The sequence below is a fragment of the Castanea sativa genome, chromosome 8, assembly GCF_040712315.1.
Source record: "Castanea sativa cultivar Marrone di Chiusa Pesio chromosome 8, ASM4071231v1".
Classification (NCBI taxonomy): Eukaryota; Viridiplantae; Streptophyta; class Magnoliopsida; order Fagales; family Fagaceae; genus Castanea; species Castanea sativa.
Genome location: NC_134020.1, coordinates 44,162,686 through 44,179,361, shown reverse-complemented (window position 1 = coordinate 44,179,361; position 16,676 = coordinate 44,162,686). Strand labels below are relative to the sequence as shown.

The 16,676-nt window shown below is 36.3% G+C and overlaps 1 protein-coding gene across 1 annotated transcript; it reads left to right on the top strand.

The window, feature by feature from the left end:
- The first annotated feature begins 278 nt into the window (after window positions 1-278).
- On the top strand, window positions 279-12,323 carry LOC142607886 (nucleobase-ascorbate transporter 12). The gene is made up of 10 exons (XM_075779545.1): window positions 279-1,128; window positions 1,489-1,586; window positions 1,710-1,880; window positions 2,995-3,095; window positions 7,263-7,398; window positions 7,573-7,623; window positions 7,748-8,035; window positions 8,995-9,229; window positions 10,646-10,932; window positions 11,641-12,323. Exons 1-10 carry the CDS (start codon window positions 606-608, stop codon window positions 11,860-11,862), a joined length of 2,112 nt encoding a protein of 703 aa, XP_075635660.1. The 5' UTR covers window positions 279-605; the 3' UTR covers window positions 11,863-12,323.
- Window positions 12,324-16,676: the final 4,353 nt, after the last annotated feature.

Here is a 16,676-nt window from a genome sequence, read left to right as displayed (position 1 = left end):
CATATTTCATACATTAACACCCTCAAGTCTAAACAAACCGCATTAATTACTACCTAACTTATTACAACTCAACCCCAAAAAACCCATATCCTATTATTTTGGAAAAATCTAGCCAACACTAAAAGATTTTATAAATTTAAAAAAAATAAAAAAAGAAAAAGAAAAAAATTAAAAAGAAGAAGCAGACGCGGTTTGAGCTCTCCACCACACCGCAAGCTGAGTTGTCTTTCTCTTGGCTTTTACCTAAACCCCACTCTCACTCTCTCTCTCACTGCACTCACTCTCACACCTATAACTATTAACCACGTCACTTTCTCTCTCTAAAAACTCAGTTTCTTTTTTTTCTTTCTCTCTCTCTCTAGCTCTAGGAGGTTGTGGAAGCAAAGCATTGGGGTTCATTTTTTTTCTTCTTGAACTTTGTGTACTATTACAATACTCGAAGCCCCAACCCAACAAAGAGAGACAGAGAGATCAGATCTGAGAATCACTCTCATTTTTTGCTTTATTTATTTATTTTTTACTTTGTTTACTTTTTTTTATTTTATTAGAAAAAGCTATTATGCTATACGAGTAGTTGTTGTAGTAGTAGTGGTTTTCAGCAAAAAATGTCGAACTCCGACCCGAAAGCCCGACAGCGACCGGGTCCATGGCCACCGGCTCCAGAGTCTTCAGCAATGCCGCCTTCTTCGTGGGCCAAGCGGACCGGTTTCAGGCCCAAGTTCTCCGGCGAGACCAATGCTAGCGATTCCGGTCAGATAGTTGCTACTCCTCAGCCACCGCCACCACCGCCGCAGCAGCCGCAGCCGGCTTCACAGCCCAAGCCCAGAGAACCCGAGACCCAGCCTCAGCCACAGGCCCAGCCGGATCTTGAAGCGGGTCGGACTCGGGCGGCGGTGAATGGCGTGTCAGATAATAAGGATCACACGGTGAAGAAACGGAGGGACTCTGATGGGCCTCCGGCGAAGGGTTCGGGCCAAAACGGGCAGGCCCAGAGTGGGCCCACTGACCATGCTCGGAGACCAACGTCTAGGAGTCAAGAAGTTGTGGATGTTTTGCCGAATGATGATGATGGGTTTGTGGGTAGACCGACCCATATGAAGTATGAGCTCAGAGATTCACCTGGTCTTGGTCAGTTTTTCAATTCTTTTTTTTTTTTTTTTTTGCTTGTGTTCAATAAAGTTTGGGGTTTTAGACTTTTTTTAGTTGCTTAATTGTGCTAATTTTAGATGTTTTAAGTGTTAAAGGAAGTGAATTTTTAAATAATTTATGGATAATTCGAAATGGGTTTTATTTTTTATTCTTTTTTATTGGTTTGTTAGTGATGATTAGGTGTTGTGAATGTAAAAAAGTTTGAGTTTTTAATTTTTTTTGGGGTACATTTGTAATGGGTTGTGTTTGTTTATTTTTATTTTCTGATATGTGAATTATCACCAATTAAATAAATTAAGTGTTGTGGAAGTTTAAAAGTTTGATTTTTTTTTTTTCCAGTTCCCATTGGTCTATATGGGTTCCAGCATTATATTTCGATTTTGGGTTCGTTGATTCTTATACCGCTCGTCATTGTTCCCGCAATGGGTGGAACTTATGTGAGTATTTTTCAATTTTAATGTTTGTTGAATCTAATTTCCTATATTACTGTTTTTTGTTTTTTTAAGAATAGAAAAACCATGTTGTGGATATCTTGGTCTGATTGGATTTAGTGGGTATAGGAGGATACTTCAAATGTGGTATCAACTGTTCTCTTTGTGTCCGGAGTGACCACCCTCTTGCATACGACTTTCGGTTCAAGGTTGCCCTTGATACAGGGTCCATCGTTTGTGTACCTGGCTCCGGCATTGGCAATAATCAACTCCCCAGAGTTTCAAGGACTCAATGGAAATGTATGCTCCTCGTTTCATGCTTTGTTGTAGTTAAATATAGAACCTAGTGACTGTTCTTATATGTTTCTGTGGTTCAGACTCATTGAATTGTTGAGGTATCCACAAAACTAAAAAATAAGTAATTTTTAAAGTATTTTCCCTTATAGAATTGTGTGGGCGCACATATATGCACAAACACATCATTAGATTGACTAAATGGATAATATTAATTCATAAACTCATCCAGTTGAATCATAAAGGACATAGAATACCTTAATGACGGCTACAGACATAAAAGTATACTTGTCTCTGCCATCTTACATATATTTTTTGCTTGGTTTGTTTCTTATAATCTGGAGGAGATTCTCAGAAGCTATGCTGCTGTTAACTATAATTAGTCTGTCTTATTGCCTCTAGTAATCTACTTAGATCCTGCTGTTTTAGGACCTGAATCAGGACGTATTAAAGACTGAACAAGGACGAAGACATTGTTCATATCTCGATCAATTGCATTGCTTGTCCAATATAACAAGGAAGGAAGAAAATAGTAGCTGTTTTAGAGATTTTTTATTTTTGTTTTTGTTGATACTTAGCTCTTTTAGAGAATTCTTATCTCTCAATCAATTAGATAGCTTGTCCTATATAACAAGGAAAGATAAAAAAAAACAGTACCTCTTTTAGAGAATCAATGTTGCATGAGAGAACAAACAAAAAATGCTAAAATATCATCAAACATTTCCCAACTTCTATGTTTAACACTTCTTTAGAAGGTGTAAAGCTAATCCTTATTTGTTTAACAAATCCCCAGTTATGCCATGTAACTTCCTTTACTCAAATGATTTAATGAATGTGCCTTGCAATTGGTCCTCTGCTCCCAAGGTACAGTGTGAACTTGTCATGCTTGATATGTAAAATAAAGTTCTGCAAAGATGTTTAGATGCAGTATGATTAGCAGCCTAACTATAAGTAACACATCTCCCCTTCCATTTATTTTTAATTATTTATTTATTTATTTATTTTGCATCTTTTCTACCTGCTATTCCATTTTAAAATTTGAACAATCTTGACTTAATAGCAAACTCTTTTTTATCCTGTTGATTTTTTTAATAGACTTAAGGAATCATTTAACATGCAGAAATTCAAGCATATTATGAAGGAGCTACAGGGGGCTGTAATCATCGGTTCGGCTTTTCAAGCAATACTTGGATATAGTGGACTGATGTCTGTTTTAGTGAGGTATGACTTTGGTATGTTTATAGCTCTCCACGTTTGGAATTCATTATCAGCAAATGCTTGCTTTTCCATTTATCAAGTGAGAATTATTAAATGTTGGAAGCTTGGGCAGTGGGATCAGTTGCTGCAATTGTGATGCAAGGAGCACCAAAATTATTTCAGATTTTAATTTTGAATGTGGTTTTTAATTTTGAGCGTTTAATGGGATTGGATTAGATATTTTCACTTGGATGTAATCCTTGAAACCTTACTAAACTAGTGGACAAGGTTTATCTCCAAACTAGTTTTGAGAGAAACCCTTCAAACTCCTATATCTTTTTATTGGATGTGAATTTTAAAATTCTGACTGTTGGATTACATGTTCTTTATTTTTTTAACACGCATATCAAATTTCGTTCAAATCAAATGTTATTTACTATTCAATCAATAAACTTATTTTTATGCATAATTTTAGACCACAAAAACTTGAAATTTTAACATTGAATTGATGATATAACTATTGATTTTTTATCTTCTTAAAATTTTTGCAAGCATAGAAGATATACTAAGAACATGTAATCCAATGATTAGATTTTCAAAATTCATATTCAATAAAAAGATATAGGAGGAATTTGAAGGGTTTCTCTCCAAACTAGTTTGGAAATAAACCCTTTCCCAAACTAGTACTCTTGTAATCATGAAAGGCATTAGAATGGGAATTTATGATTTGAGAATGTGTTTCGCTTTGTTTGGTGGTGATGCCAAATACCCTTAGGTGGTTTTTCAGCCAAACTCTAGGTGGTGAAGCTTAGAATTTGTTCCATTTGTCTTCTTTCTCCCTTTTATCTCTATTCTCCTAATATATCCTGCATCAGATTGTTGTATTGATGAGTTAATTGCTTTACGTTATGGAGTCAATTGTGTTGGTTATTATTTCTGAAAATTCGATATATTCATGTAATTAATTATATCAACTGTATGATACATACTACATAGACTTCAATAATGAGGGATGGCTCCTATTGGGATTTATATTAACAGTTTTAGCTTTTCATTTCCAGCCCAATGGCTATAAATGTTCTGTGGTTTGTGCAATGTGTTTGTAATTGGATATGACGTTTTTCTGCAAATGGGTTGCACATGGGACGCTTCTCTAGATTGCAGCAGCAACCATATGAAAAACAAAGTTTGTTTGCAGCTGTTGTTGTTTTCCCCCCCTTCATTTAGGAACCCATTTGAAATGGGTTTGTTGTTAGGTAACCTATGTTTGTACTGTTGACATCATGGTTTTTGGGTCCAATCCTGGTATTCTATTGAAACATAATGCCGCTTCATTCGGTTTATTGTGGTTAAATTAAGTATGTGATTTGGCCAGCATATGGTCCTTAATAATTAGTGACTTGGGTAATGTAGGGTGTTGGTTAGATTATGAAACTTAGTTGTTTATGTTGTGGGTCACAGGGTTTGAAACTTGTGGGTTTGAGGCCAGGGTTTATTAGAAGAAATGGTTTAGGTTTTTTTATTGAATTAGGGTGTGAAAAGGATTGAGTTTAAAGACAAATGGTGCTTAAACTTTATAAATGCTGTTTGCTGGGATTTTCTGGTAGCATCTGTTTGAAGAGGATTATTTTTCTAGATTATGTGTAGGCTTAAAAATTGGGAGAACTTCAGTTTTTTCTGGCTATTAAAGTATACAAGAGAAGGGGTATGATTTTGGGTTGCGAAGGAAGAATGAAAGGAAGAAATTTGTTTAGTCTTGTATGGGGTAGCAGCAGAGAAAGGAAGAAGAAAAAAGGAGGGAAGGGGAGAGAGGAAGAATCATACAAGGGCATGTGGCCTTAGTCTAGATTAACTTACATTTCCTTTGGGTAAAATATAGTTTTGTTGAGCGTATAGAATAAGCTCTTTAACATAAATTGGATAATTAAAGATAGCTGTATGCTGGCAGATTTTGTTGGATTTTATACTACAAAACTAGGTTCTCTCTCTCTCTCGCTCTCTCTCTCCCCAGTACAAATGGGCAATGCTGACTAACCAACAAATGGGCAATGCTGACTAACCATTGCCCAAAAGAAAAGGAAAGAAAGGTTATCAACCACATGGACCGGGTTTTCTAGTCATGTAATTCATGAGTTTAGTCCATAGGATTCTTAGGATATGCGGAGAAGTTCTTGTTTGGAAAAAGTGGCCCCATGGCATCAATTGTTCACTGCAGGCTTTGTTCAATAAAATTTTCATTACTTATCAAAAAATAATTGTTCACTGCAGGCAGTGTTAAATATGGGCTAGTTTGACATTTTTATGGGCTGTTGGAAATAGAAAATACTTCATATAAGTTGAGAAATTATTTTGAGTAGGCCTACAAACCCTTCTGAAATGAATTAAAATAGCTTTAGGATCCACGTTCATTGGTTGGCTTTGGGAGTGAATTGAGGAACTCTGTGTTGGGGTCCTTGGGGACATAACATCTTGGAGACTCCAATTGAGGTTTTTTTTTTTTTTGTTGAGAAAGTCCAATTGAGGTCTTGATACAATATATAGGGATATTACTTAATCCAAAAATTTAAGCCTATGGGTTTGGGTCCAGTTATGTTGTATTAATCCCTCAAATCCTATACTTTTTCTCCATGTAGGACTTTCACCTACATGTGTATGCCCAATAATCTCCCCTCACGTATGAGTCATTACCTCTCTATGGGCTTCAAAACCTCTTTTCATGGGCAATAGCAAGTCCCTACTAGCCTCCCCTTGCCCATAGGATTTTTCCTTCACGTTGCCTAATCCATGGAATCTCATACACCATCCATGAGAATCACGTGTTTGCATTGCACTCCCATCCATGGGAACCTTGCAATGCGACATTCTTCTTTGATCTAGCACCATTGGTAGTACTATTTTGTTGGTCCTTTTCCCATCATCTACTGCAGTTATGTTATAAATCTATTAATTACACTGTCTAACTTTGATATGTTTTCAATTCAGTCCCTTAACCTTATTCATTACCTATGTAGTCATTATGTTAACCTTCATCCAATCAGCACCTTAAGTCCACAAATGATGTTGTTTTGGTAATTTTATGATTTCAAATCTAAAAATAAATTAGGAAAAATAATTATTATTGAAATATATCTTTAAAATATAAAAATAAGTTTAAAAAATCTTAAAATTTTTTATCGTTTCTCTCTCTAGAGGTTCATTCTTTTTTGTGCTTTTCTTGCTTTTGATTTGTGTGTTTATGATATTGTTGGTGGGTTTTGAGGTTGATTTCGAAGCTTTTAGATCTAGGTTTTTGTGGATTTGGGATTTGTTTGGTCTCGGAAAGTGGTGATAGGATTAGAAAATAGAAACCAAATCTTTTTTCTTGATACTGATTGCTATGTTTTGGAATATTTGTTATTTGCTTGTTTAAATTTAATCTGGGGCCTGTGTTATTTGATTCTTTAACCTTTTTTTTAATTTTGGAATAAAAAATAAATATTATTATTTTTTGGATATTTTAACTTTGGAAAGTGGAAAATACTAAAACTAATGGCAAGATAGGATGGAACTAGACGAAAGGATTAAATTGAAAACAAATTAAAGTTAAAGGATTGAAATGAAAAAAAAAAAAAAAAACTTAAAAAGGATTAAATTGAAAAAATGTCAAAATCAGATGGAGTAATTTGTAATTTAGCGTAGTTTTTTCTTGTTGGTTATCCTTTGTATGATTTCCGTTTACTAGGGTTTTATCTTTTTTTCTTCTTAAAGAATTAGTGTACAGTGTACTTATAATTTTTTCCTCCCTGCCTTCTGAAAATCTCCAAATCTCTCTTTTGGGTTGACCTGGAAATTCTATTCTGTTTGCTAAGTTTTTCGTATCCAACTAAAGGAATATAGAAAATATTCTGTTGTTTATTTATTATTTTTATTAACAACTGGGTTGTGTTGCACTGAGCCATTGGCAATGTAAATTTTTTTTAGGAACAAAATATTTCAGTTGAATCTGCTTGAGTCATTACTGTGCATGTAACATTTATATGCTATTACGGTAAAGCATGTAGTGGAATATTGCATTTTACAAATGAACCTTAGCTTCCTTTTGTCTTCCAGAGCAAAATATAATCTAAAAGCATTCTGTTGCATTGAGTGTCAAGTTTTTTTGCGCAGCACACCCAATAGCTCAACCCAATTTCATTTGCCTTTCCTTTTCAGGTTGATCAATCCGGTTGTTGTGTCCCCAACTATTGCGGCTGTGGGACTTTCTTTCTATAGCTATGGTTTCCCTCTAGTTGGTAGCTGTCTTGAGATTGGAGCCGTGCAGATATTACTGGTTATTATTTTTTCTCTTGTAAGTATGGTGGGGCTACTGTAGATTTATATTTAATTATAAGATTTTCTTTTCTTTTATAGTATTGTCCTAGTGCATTATGTCTCTACTGGAAAATGTTATAGTGTCTGACATTTTTTTTAATTGGATTGTGTGCCAGAAACATCTAATTTGTTGTTTCCATACTTTCTGCAGTATCTTCGTAAGATATCTGTCTTTGGTCATCGTATATTTCTAATATATGCGGTAAGTTATAAATTTATATTTCTGTTTGTTTTGTTACTGTTGATTCCAGACTGTAAGTTGAAATAATATTGCACTTGCTCTTATGATTTCTAATGTAATGTGGTTGTCCTTGTGTCATTGTCAGGTTCCATTGGGTCTGGCAATTACATGGGCGACTGCTTTCCTGCTAACTGAAGCAGGAGTCTATAGTTACAAAGGTTGTGATGCAAATGTACCTGCCTCAAATATAATATCTGACCACTGCAGACAGCATCTCTCGAGGATGAAGCATTGTCGAGTAGATACTTCGCAGGCATTGAAATCTTCCCCATGGTTCAGATTTCCTTATCCTTTACAATGGGGTACTCCTGTCTTCCACTGGAAAATGGCTCTTGTTATGTGTGTGGTGTCTATCATCGCATCTGTGGATTCGGTTAGTTTCTCTGTCTTTCATCATGGTTTGCAATTCTCTTGTTGATTCATAAAGTTATTTTAATTATTATTTTTTTCAATTTTCTCTACAAGTTCACAGTTGCATATCTTTTGGGAATTCAAATTTTTATAACTTTCTAACAAGCAATTATACTTGTTAGAGATCTTAAAGATTCCATACAGTACATGATACCTATTTCTTTATAAATAAGATGTGTAATGAAGGATTTGGCTCTGACCTTCCAAAAAGGAGGAAGTAACTGAACTATGTTTGATTGCATAAATAGAAAGTCAGGCCTTATTGATGCTTGATTATTCTTCATCTTCACTGGGCTAGTTTTGTACTTTAAATCCAATTGCAAGCTAGGGAAATAATGGACAAAACTTTTGAAATTGAAGAGGTTAGATGCAGGAACAAGGAATGGTTGGAATGAATAATAAGCCCTGACAAGTAAAATTCTCTTACTCGAGTTACCAATATAACTCAGAACTATATGTTATTCAAAAGAACTACCCTAAATAAATAATTTCTTGTCTTTAAGAATCTCATCTACATTGATTTACAGGGCTTCCTTTGTAAGGTTTTCATCTGATTTGTACTAATTATTGAACTTAATTAATCAATACACAGTGAAACTGGTGTTATTACAAAATTATTTAGTAGCTTTAAAACATTTTGGTTCTACATCTTCTGCAAAAGTCTGGGAAGTATTAGTCAAACAGATTCATATGTAGTATCCTTGTTCTAAAATCTCCTTGGACATCCCATTGATGTTTAAATTAGTCAAAGGTATCAGATATAATTCCCCAAGAATTGTAAACAAATTCACGTATCACTTTTGAGATTTTTTAAAAATAATTTTGCTGCATTTCATTGTAGAAATTCACTCATTTGATGTTCCATGCAGAATCATATGGTTAGTGCTAGTCCTGATTTTGCTTTGTTTTTTAACTTCTTAGGTTGGATCATACCATGCATCTTCATTGTTGGTGGCATCAAGGCCTCCAACCCCAGGCGTTCTTAGTCGAGGGATTGGTCTGGAAGGCCTTTCCAGTGTCTTGGCTGGGCTTTGGGGTACAGGAACAGGGTCCACCACTCTAACTGAAAATATACACACCATAGCTGTGACCAAAATGGGAAGCCGCAGAGCAGTTGAATTAGGTGCATGTGTTTTGATAGTCTTATCTCTAATAGGTAAGTATCTTTCTGTTTCCAGTTTTTATTTACTAGCAATATTGACTGCTCTTATACCTTGTCAACTAACCAATTCTTCAAAAAAAAAAAAAAAAAGTGGGTGGGGGTGGGGGTTCCAACAAAAAAATCTTCAACCACAAAAGAAAGGATAATACTAGATTTCACATCTAGTTGGGGGACGGAATATGATAATCTACCTAGTAAATTATTCAAAAGCAACCTGTCAGATTCGCATTTTATCTTATATTCAATTTCTAACTCAAGGAAATTTTTTTTTTTATTGGAAGAAAGGAGATGGGGAGGGGGGGGGGGTGTTCCAACTAGATATGGAATCTTCTGCCAATGTTAGTCAAAATGCGACTTACTAAATGTGCTGATTATATATATGTGTGTGTGTGTGTGTAGGTTTCTAACTACTATAGTAGATTGTTTCTTTGAGTGTATAGGTAGAAGACCTAATGCAATGTAGATGGTTACTTGGATGCTTCCTTTGGGACCTGTCCATTTGGGAAACTTATCCTCTGAAATTTTATTGTTGCAATTTTTTAATCACCAATTGCATATGCCAATGGTTTGACAGTTTGTTTTCTATCTTCCATATTTCAACTGCATCTTGAGTTTGTCTATATCAATAACTGGACTGACATATTTTGGCATGATTTTGCTCAATATATGTTCATATTGGTTGGGTCTAGCTTGAGAAGTTCATAATGGGGACAAGGCAGGCTTGCTTCCATAACTTCTCTGTGTGCGTGGGGGAGTCGGTTGTTCTTTGTTTTTTGATAATCAGTCAGTGGTTCTTTGTGCATATACTTCCTCCATCCCATTTTGTTTTCAAGTATACCATTTTTGTGTCCTTTTTTGAAAGTCATTTGTAATTATTCAACAAACTTTCTAATATACCACTGCCCTTTATTTTATTTAGGTTTAAATTCTTTTAAGGCTTATAAGTACAATTTTAAAACATTTATATCTTTCTTTGAGAGACAACATTAAATGATGTTCCCCTAAAAAGAGATTTTGTAAGCTGGACAAAGAAAGTGAATAACTTGCTCGGATAACGAAGACTGCCAGATGTAGTGTAAGAGATTTGTTATTTATTTCCAGGTTAGCTTGTTGGATTCTGAAATTGGCTATATGGCTTGAAAAACTTGGTATTATTTAGTTTCTAATCATCAGGCTTGTAAACCCTTCGTTAGGTTGTCAAAATTCTTTGAGACTCAATTGCCACTAAAACAACCTTCAAATTTTGCAGATGGTGTGTAGATCAGGGACACCACTTTTGTGGAATTATTATAAATAGATTCTAATCAATTGAACTTTGCTCCAATTTTGAGCATAGAGCCCTTTGTTTCTTGTGTTATCCTCTAACCTTTGTTCCGCATGTACATAATAATGTTTCTGCCTTGCACACAGGTAAAGTTGGAGGATTTCTTGCGTCAATTCCTGAAGTTATGGTTGCTGCTTTATTGTGCTTCATGTGGGCAATGCTTACAGCATTAGGCTTGTCAAACCTACGTTATAGTGAGGCCGGAAGCTCTCGGAATATTATCATAGTTGGATTATCTTTGTTTTTTTCTCTCTCAATACCAGCCTACTTTCAGCAGTATGGCATCTCTCCAAATTCCAACATGTCTGTCCCAAGTTATTTTCAGCCTTACATTGTGGCTTCTCATGGGCCTTTCCGCAGCAACTATGGAGGGGTATGCTTCTCTGAGACCTTTCTGTTCTCATGTATTCAGTCTTATCTATGTCTTGGCCTGGTAAAAAATGTATTGTCTATTTAATGGTAGCGAAAAAGCTGTCCAATGCATAGAAGATAATTCCACCCAGCCCACTTTACTTTTCTGTGCCTGGCTGGTACACACAAGACATCACTGCATTTCATCCTGCTTGATCATACCCCTTTACCCAAACAAATCCCAGAATAGCAAGAAAGTAGAAGTTGAACTCTTTTTTTCCCTACTTGGGAAGCTACTGGATATAATTAAACCAACTCTCCTCAATATAACTCCTTAATACTGTATGAGAGTATTAAGACTTCTATCTTATGGTTGTTCTGATAGTTCTTTGGTGTTTTGGTGGGTATACCCACTGATCTCAAGAACTAATGCACTTGCTTTATTGTTTTTATAAAATTCATCAACTTTTTATTGGGAAAAAAAAAATTGTATGTTATGGTTATACAAACTATGATAAAAGAAATTCTATGTCATGGAAAGTGCTAGCATTGTTTCAATTATCAGGCTGCATTTTTATCTTTGCATATCAACCCTAGTGAAACTGCAAGATGGACCATCCTATTTCTATAGAAAGTCCCCATGAATCTCACTAATGCAACTTATAACTGTGTGCTGGCATAATAGATGTTGCCAACATTTGGACCTTTTGTTAATATGATTTATGTGCAGGTGAACTATATCCTCAACACATTACTGTCATTTCACATGGTGATTGCATTCCTAGTGGCTGTTATTCTGGACAACACTGTACCTGGTAGTCGGCAAGAACGTGGCGTGTATGTTTGGTCTGAACCTGATGCTGCAAGGAGGGAACCTGCTGTCACCAAAGATTATGAGTTGCCCTTCAGAGTTGGTAGGGTTTTCAGATGGGTGAAATGGGTTGGACTTTGAAGTGACATGGTTTTTTTTTATTTTTATTTTTTTATAAATTTTCTGCTGGTGTTGGCCATCATCACATTGTCGAGCTCAGACGGTTCATCATCATGGGATGGCTTTACCGCTGTTCTCAGTGTAATCCACCTATGCTCATTTGGTAAACTGAGTCTGAAATCTGTTTTTCACACACGGTAAGTCTTATTGGGACTTTAGGTCTTATAGAGATATTTTTGTACATTTTAGGATCCAGAGGGATCTGTTTGTGTTGTAATTTTAGATTATAAACAGTGTATCTAGTTTTGAGTCATTGAGAATATCCAGATTAACTTTTTTTTTTGCTTGCATTCAAGCAAGCTTTGAGAATTTATCCTGGTCATGTATATGGTTTTGTATTTTATTTTTGGGTACAATGTTTTAAGTCAGCTTCACGAGTGCTGGATTCTTGATGGAAATGAAATACGGTTCATTTTTAAAAATTGTGCATGGAGCTATATATGTATTTTCTTGTTCAATGTGCTAATATGATAATTTTTCTGTTTTATTTAGTAGCTAGATTGATTATATATATTGTGGGGTTCCAGCTAGAGCAAGAGTCATAAGTAAGGATGTCCAAAGCAAAGTGAGACCTGACGGAACTGTATGACTTGATGCCACCTGACCAGGACCGACTCAATTCGAGTAGAGAGGTGGTCGGCGGCGGATCTCCAGCATCAACAACTGGTGAGCGGTGGGTTCAAGGTTTGAAACCCAATGGTACTGAACCGACAGACAAATCTCACTGAAAAATGCCATTCTTGTCCTCTCTCTTCTCCTAGTCTCAGAGATCGCCCAAATCTGGATTAGATTTGGTGAGATCTCGTTTGTTATTTCTACCCTTGATTTTTGACCGAACTGACTCGATCAAAAGGAAGAACCACTCGATCCGACCGATAGTGCTCATGGTCAGCAACAAGTCCTCTGTCCTACCACTTGCCGAAATCGGGTCGAGTCTAGGTGGATTCCAAACTTGACTCAAACCAACCCGTGGACAACTTGAAATTTTACCGTATAATAATAATAATACTTTATATATAAACTAATAAGAAAAAAAATAGACGATATTTATTATACAAAATAGATTCTTCGTTAAAAAAAAAAGAAATTTGATGTGTAACTACTAATATTACAGCTCAATAGTAAGTTGGGTTTAGTTTAAGGATAATGTTTATTTATCGCTCCACACTTTGTTCATACACCATGCACCAAATCGTTCATTTTCATTTTGATTACTGTTTATTTCTTATCATCATTTCATCTCTCTTCATGTGAAACGAGAGAGCCAAACTCAGAGAACGAAAGACAAACTGGTCGAAAATAAGGAAAGCTACAGAAAATGGTTGACATCGGCGTTCATGGGTCTACTTGTTGACATTCTAATGATACAAGGAAAGCCCAAATCCGTCCAATGACTCCAATCTAACCTAGTCCAGTCTATATAATATGTTGGGCTCAAATTGGCTTCTTGAATCTGGACATCCTAATGTCTTAGATTTGAGTTGGGCTTGGGCTTCGCTAGCTATTGTTTTGGAATTGGGTGCTCCTCAGTGAGCTACAATTGGAGTATGACAAAAGTTTGTTGTCCATCTAATCTGCGTTGAGATTGGGATGTGGTTTTTCACCTAAGGACTAACCCAAACTTGGGTTATCCCAACTCCTAAAATGTTGCTCATGAAGGACTTGTAGTAAATTTAATTGGGCTAGCTTGTCCAAGTTGCACTCATTTGAACATTTTTTTAATGAATGGGCAGAATATATTATTGAAAGTTGACCAAACAAACAAGTATATCCGTGGCTACTGTACGGGTTTGGGTCAACCCCACGGGTCCTTTGATCCTTTTCCCCCCTAAAGTAACATAAAAAATAGATTAATTAGTTACATAAAAATTTACAAAATATCAAATGTCCCACTTTGTATGTGGTTTATCATAGGATTAACATAAGTCACCACGAATATTTTAAGAGATTACAATAAAAAAGAGAAGAATAATAATAACAACCAAAATGAGAAAATAGTGTTAAATATTCACAAAAAAAGGAGCTTTTGCGAATTGTTTTTTGACAAATTTATGGTAAAATTGCGTTTTAACCCACCGAATCAAAAGTTTAAATAGGAGTTTGATTTTTGAAGACTTCAATAATTCATATCATTTTAGACACGACGGTTAAAACACGGTTTTACCCCTAAAGAATTCTTGTCAAATCCATGTATACATCTTCCAATAAAACATTGTCACATAATATTTTTTATATATAAATAAGAGAATAGGTATTCCTATATACAAATACAATCATAACAAATGCATACTAATTACCATAAGCATCAATTTTCATAAACCAATGCATCACAAAGTGTGTCGTTTGCCCCCAATGACAATTAAATTGAACTATGTAGCTTGTTGGTCAATGAATGTGATTACATGATTGAATTTAGATAGGAAGTTACGTCTATACCTAAGGAATTGTACCTAAATTTTGTCCATTGTAAAATTATATAATAACAAGTCATTTAGCTATAGGGATTTTCTAAAATCAATATATTGCTTTTTCTACACATTCGGTAAAAAAAATATTATTATAAAGTAATATATTATATTCACATCTAAAAAAAAAAAATCATTTTATATGTTATATAATAAAAGATGTATCTTACACAATTACATATTATATAAGTTAACATAAAAAAACTATTTTGATTAATTTTCTACTGACAAGAGTTTTTTTTTATTTTTATTTTGTATTATTTTGATAGGCTATCATAATTTTTATTCTTAATAATAGAAAGTTAGATCTTATACATTGTGCTTACACTATATAGCTCAATGTGAGTATTCCAAAGTGTTCAACATAATTTTTCAATGTGATTCATTATAAGTAAGTATATTAAAATTACCAATATGATTTGAAGGGGATAAAAAATAGAAGATGAATATTCCCATAAAACTTGAAGGGACGGAGATCATGAAGACGGTTAAAACTTGAAGGGACACGACTATGACGGTTAACTTTTGCTGAGTATCCGTCATGTATGAATTAATTGTAGATTCCAGGTGGCATGCAATTTGATATGCTTCAGATGAACTTTTGCTTTATCCCCACGCAAACGTGCACACTTGGACTTCTTGCGACACACGTTTGAGAAGACTCCTATATGGAAAAGAACTTGAGAAGGAAGTTGTATCCTAAAAGAAAGGTAATTCCATCCAATATAAATACCCCAGAAACCCTAAATATGAAGGTACGCATAATATTCTTAACTCTGGCACTCTAGGGTTAAAAGGAACAAAATTCTAACTTGACCTTCGGAGGGTTTTTGGCCGGCACCACAACGGTACTCTCTTTTAGGTCCATCATTTTCTTTTTGCAGGGATAGCTCTAGGCGAAGGGATGCTTGCAACTCACTGGTGATATTTTCGGCATCATCAGTTGGCGCCGTCTGTGGGAACCGAGGAAGAAAATCTTCTGATTATTTTAGCCTCGCTCTATTCCTGAGACAAAGAGTTGCATGGCACTCACCCGATCGATGGAAACGAACAACAATCAAGGCGACGAACCGCGCACCACCGCTCTGGAGAGGCAGGTCCAAACGCTTGCAGCGGCGGTTGAGCGCCTAACTAAGCAGAATCATGATTTGGAAGTACAGTTGCGGCAAAGGACCGTACACCCGAGTGCACCCCAGGAAGACCAGGAGGGCGCTAGTCCGGAAGGAAGGAACGCGGAAAGACCTGAGGGCAGCAACGCTCTGACTAGACCCGAGCGACAAGAAACCAATCAACCACTTGCCTTAGACGCTGTACCGACTCCCATAGCCGCCGAACTGCAGGAAATGAGGGAACGCATGGATATGATGATGAGCGCCCTTAAAGGACGGGTATCCAGCAACTTGGACGACCTCGTCCATAGGACGGATTCACCTTTCACAGCGTTGGTGAATTCATGTCCCCTTCCTCCAAAATTTCGCATGCCCCATATGGAAAACTACGACGGATCCAAAGACCCGTTGGATCACCTGGAGTCTTTCAGAACCCTAATGCATCTTCAGGGTGTACCAGATGAAATCATGTGCAGGGCTTTTCTCACCACCTTGAAGGGGCTGCGAGGATTGGTACGGCAGTTGACGCCTAATTCCATCGGCACTTTTAAGGAACTAGGCGCACAGTTCGTATCACACTTCATTGGAAGTCATCGACACAAGATGTCTATTGCATGTATACTGGGGATTAAACAACGAGAAGGCGAGACATTAAGGTCTTATATAGCCCGCTTTAACAAGGAATCCCTCTCGATAGACGAGGCAGATGACAAGACACTTGTGGCAGCATTCACAAACGGGTTACAAGAGGGAAAGTTCTTGTTTTCCCTATGTAAGAATGACCCAAAGACTATGTCCGATGTATATTACAGGGCGACGAAGTACATGAACGCAGAAGATGCCTTGTCAGTCGCAGAGACGACTATAAACCAAGCAAAAGGGAAAGACAGGAAGATACGAAACCGAGATAATGGACGAAAATGGCAAAAACCGAGATCGACGAGAAGACCGTAGGTCCAAACCACCTTCGGGGGAGGTTTACAAGTTTCACCCCCTCACGCCCCCACGATTGACTGTGTGTTAATGCAAATCAAAGATGAAGGAAACTTGACGTTCCCGGGCAAGTTGAAGGGAGATCCGAACAAGAGGCCACGAGATAGATATTGCCATTTTCATCGTGACCACGGCCATGATACGACGGACTGTTATGACTTGAAGCAACAGATCGAAGCCCTCATCAGACAAGGAAGGTTGCAGAGGT

What these genes read in the sequence shown, in the direction of transcription:
- LOC142607886 (XM_075779545.1), top strand. Translation starts at nt 606, where the DNA reads ATGTCGAACTCCGACCCGAAAGCCCGACAGCGACCGGGTCCATGGCCA. An exon ending in CAGAGATTCACCTGGTCTTG is followed by an intron (nt 1,129 to 1,488) that starts GTCAGTTTTTCA and finishes TTTTTTTTCCAG; the next exon opens with TTCCCATTGGTCTATATGGG. An exon ending in TCATCGCATCTGTGGATTCG is followed by an intron (nt 8,036 to 8,994) that starts GTTAGTTTCTCT and finishes TTAACTTCTTAG; the next exon opens with GTTGGATCATACCATGCATC.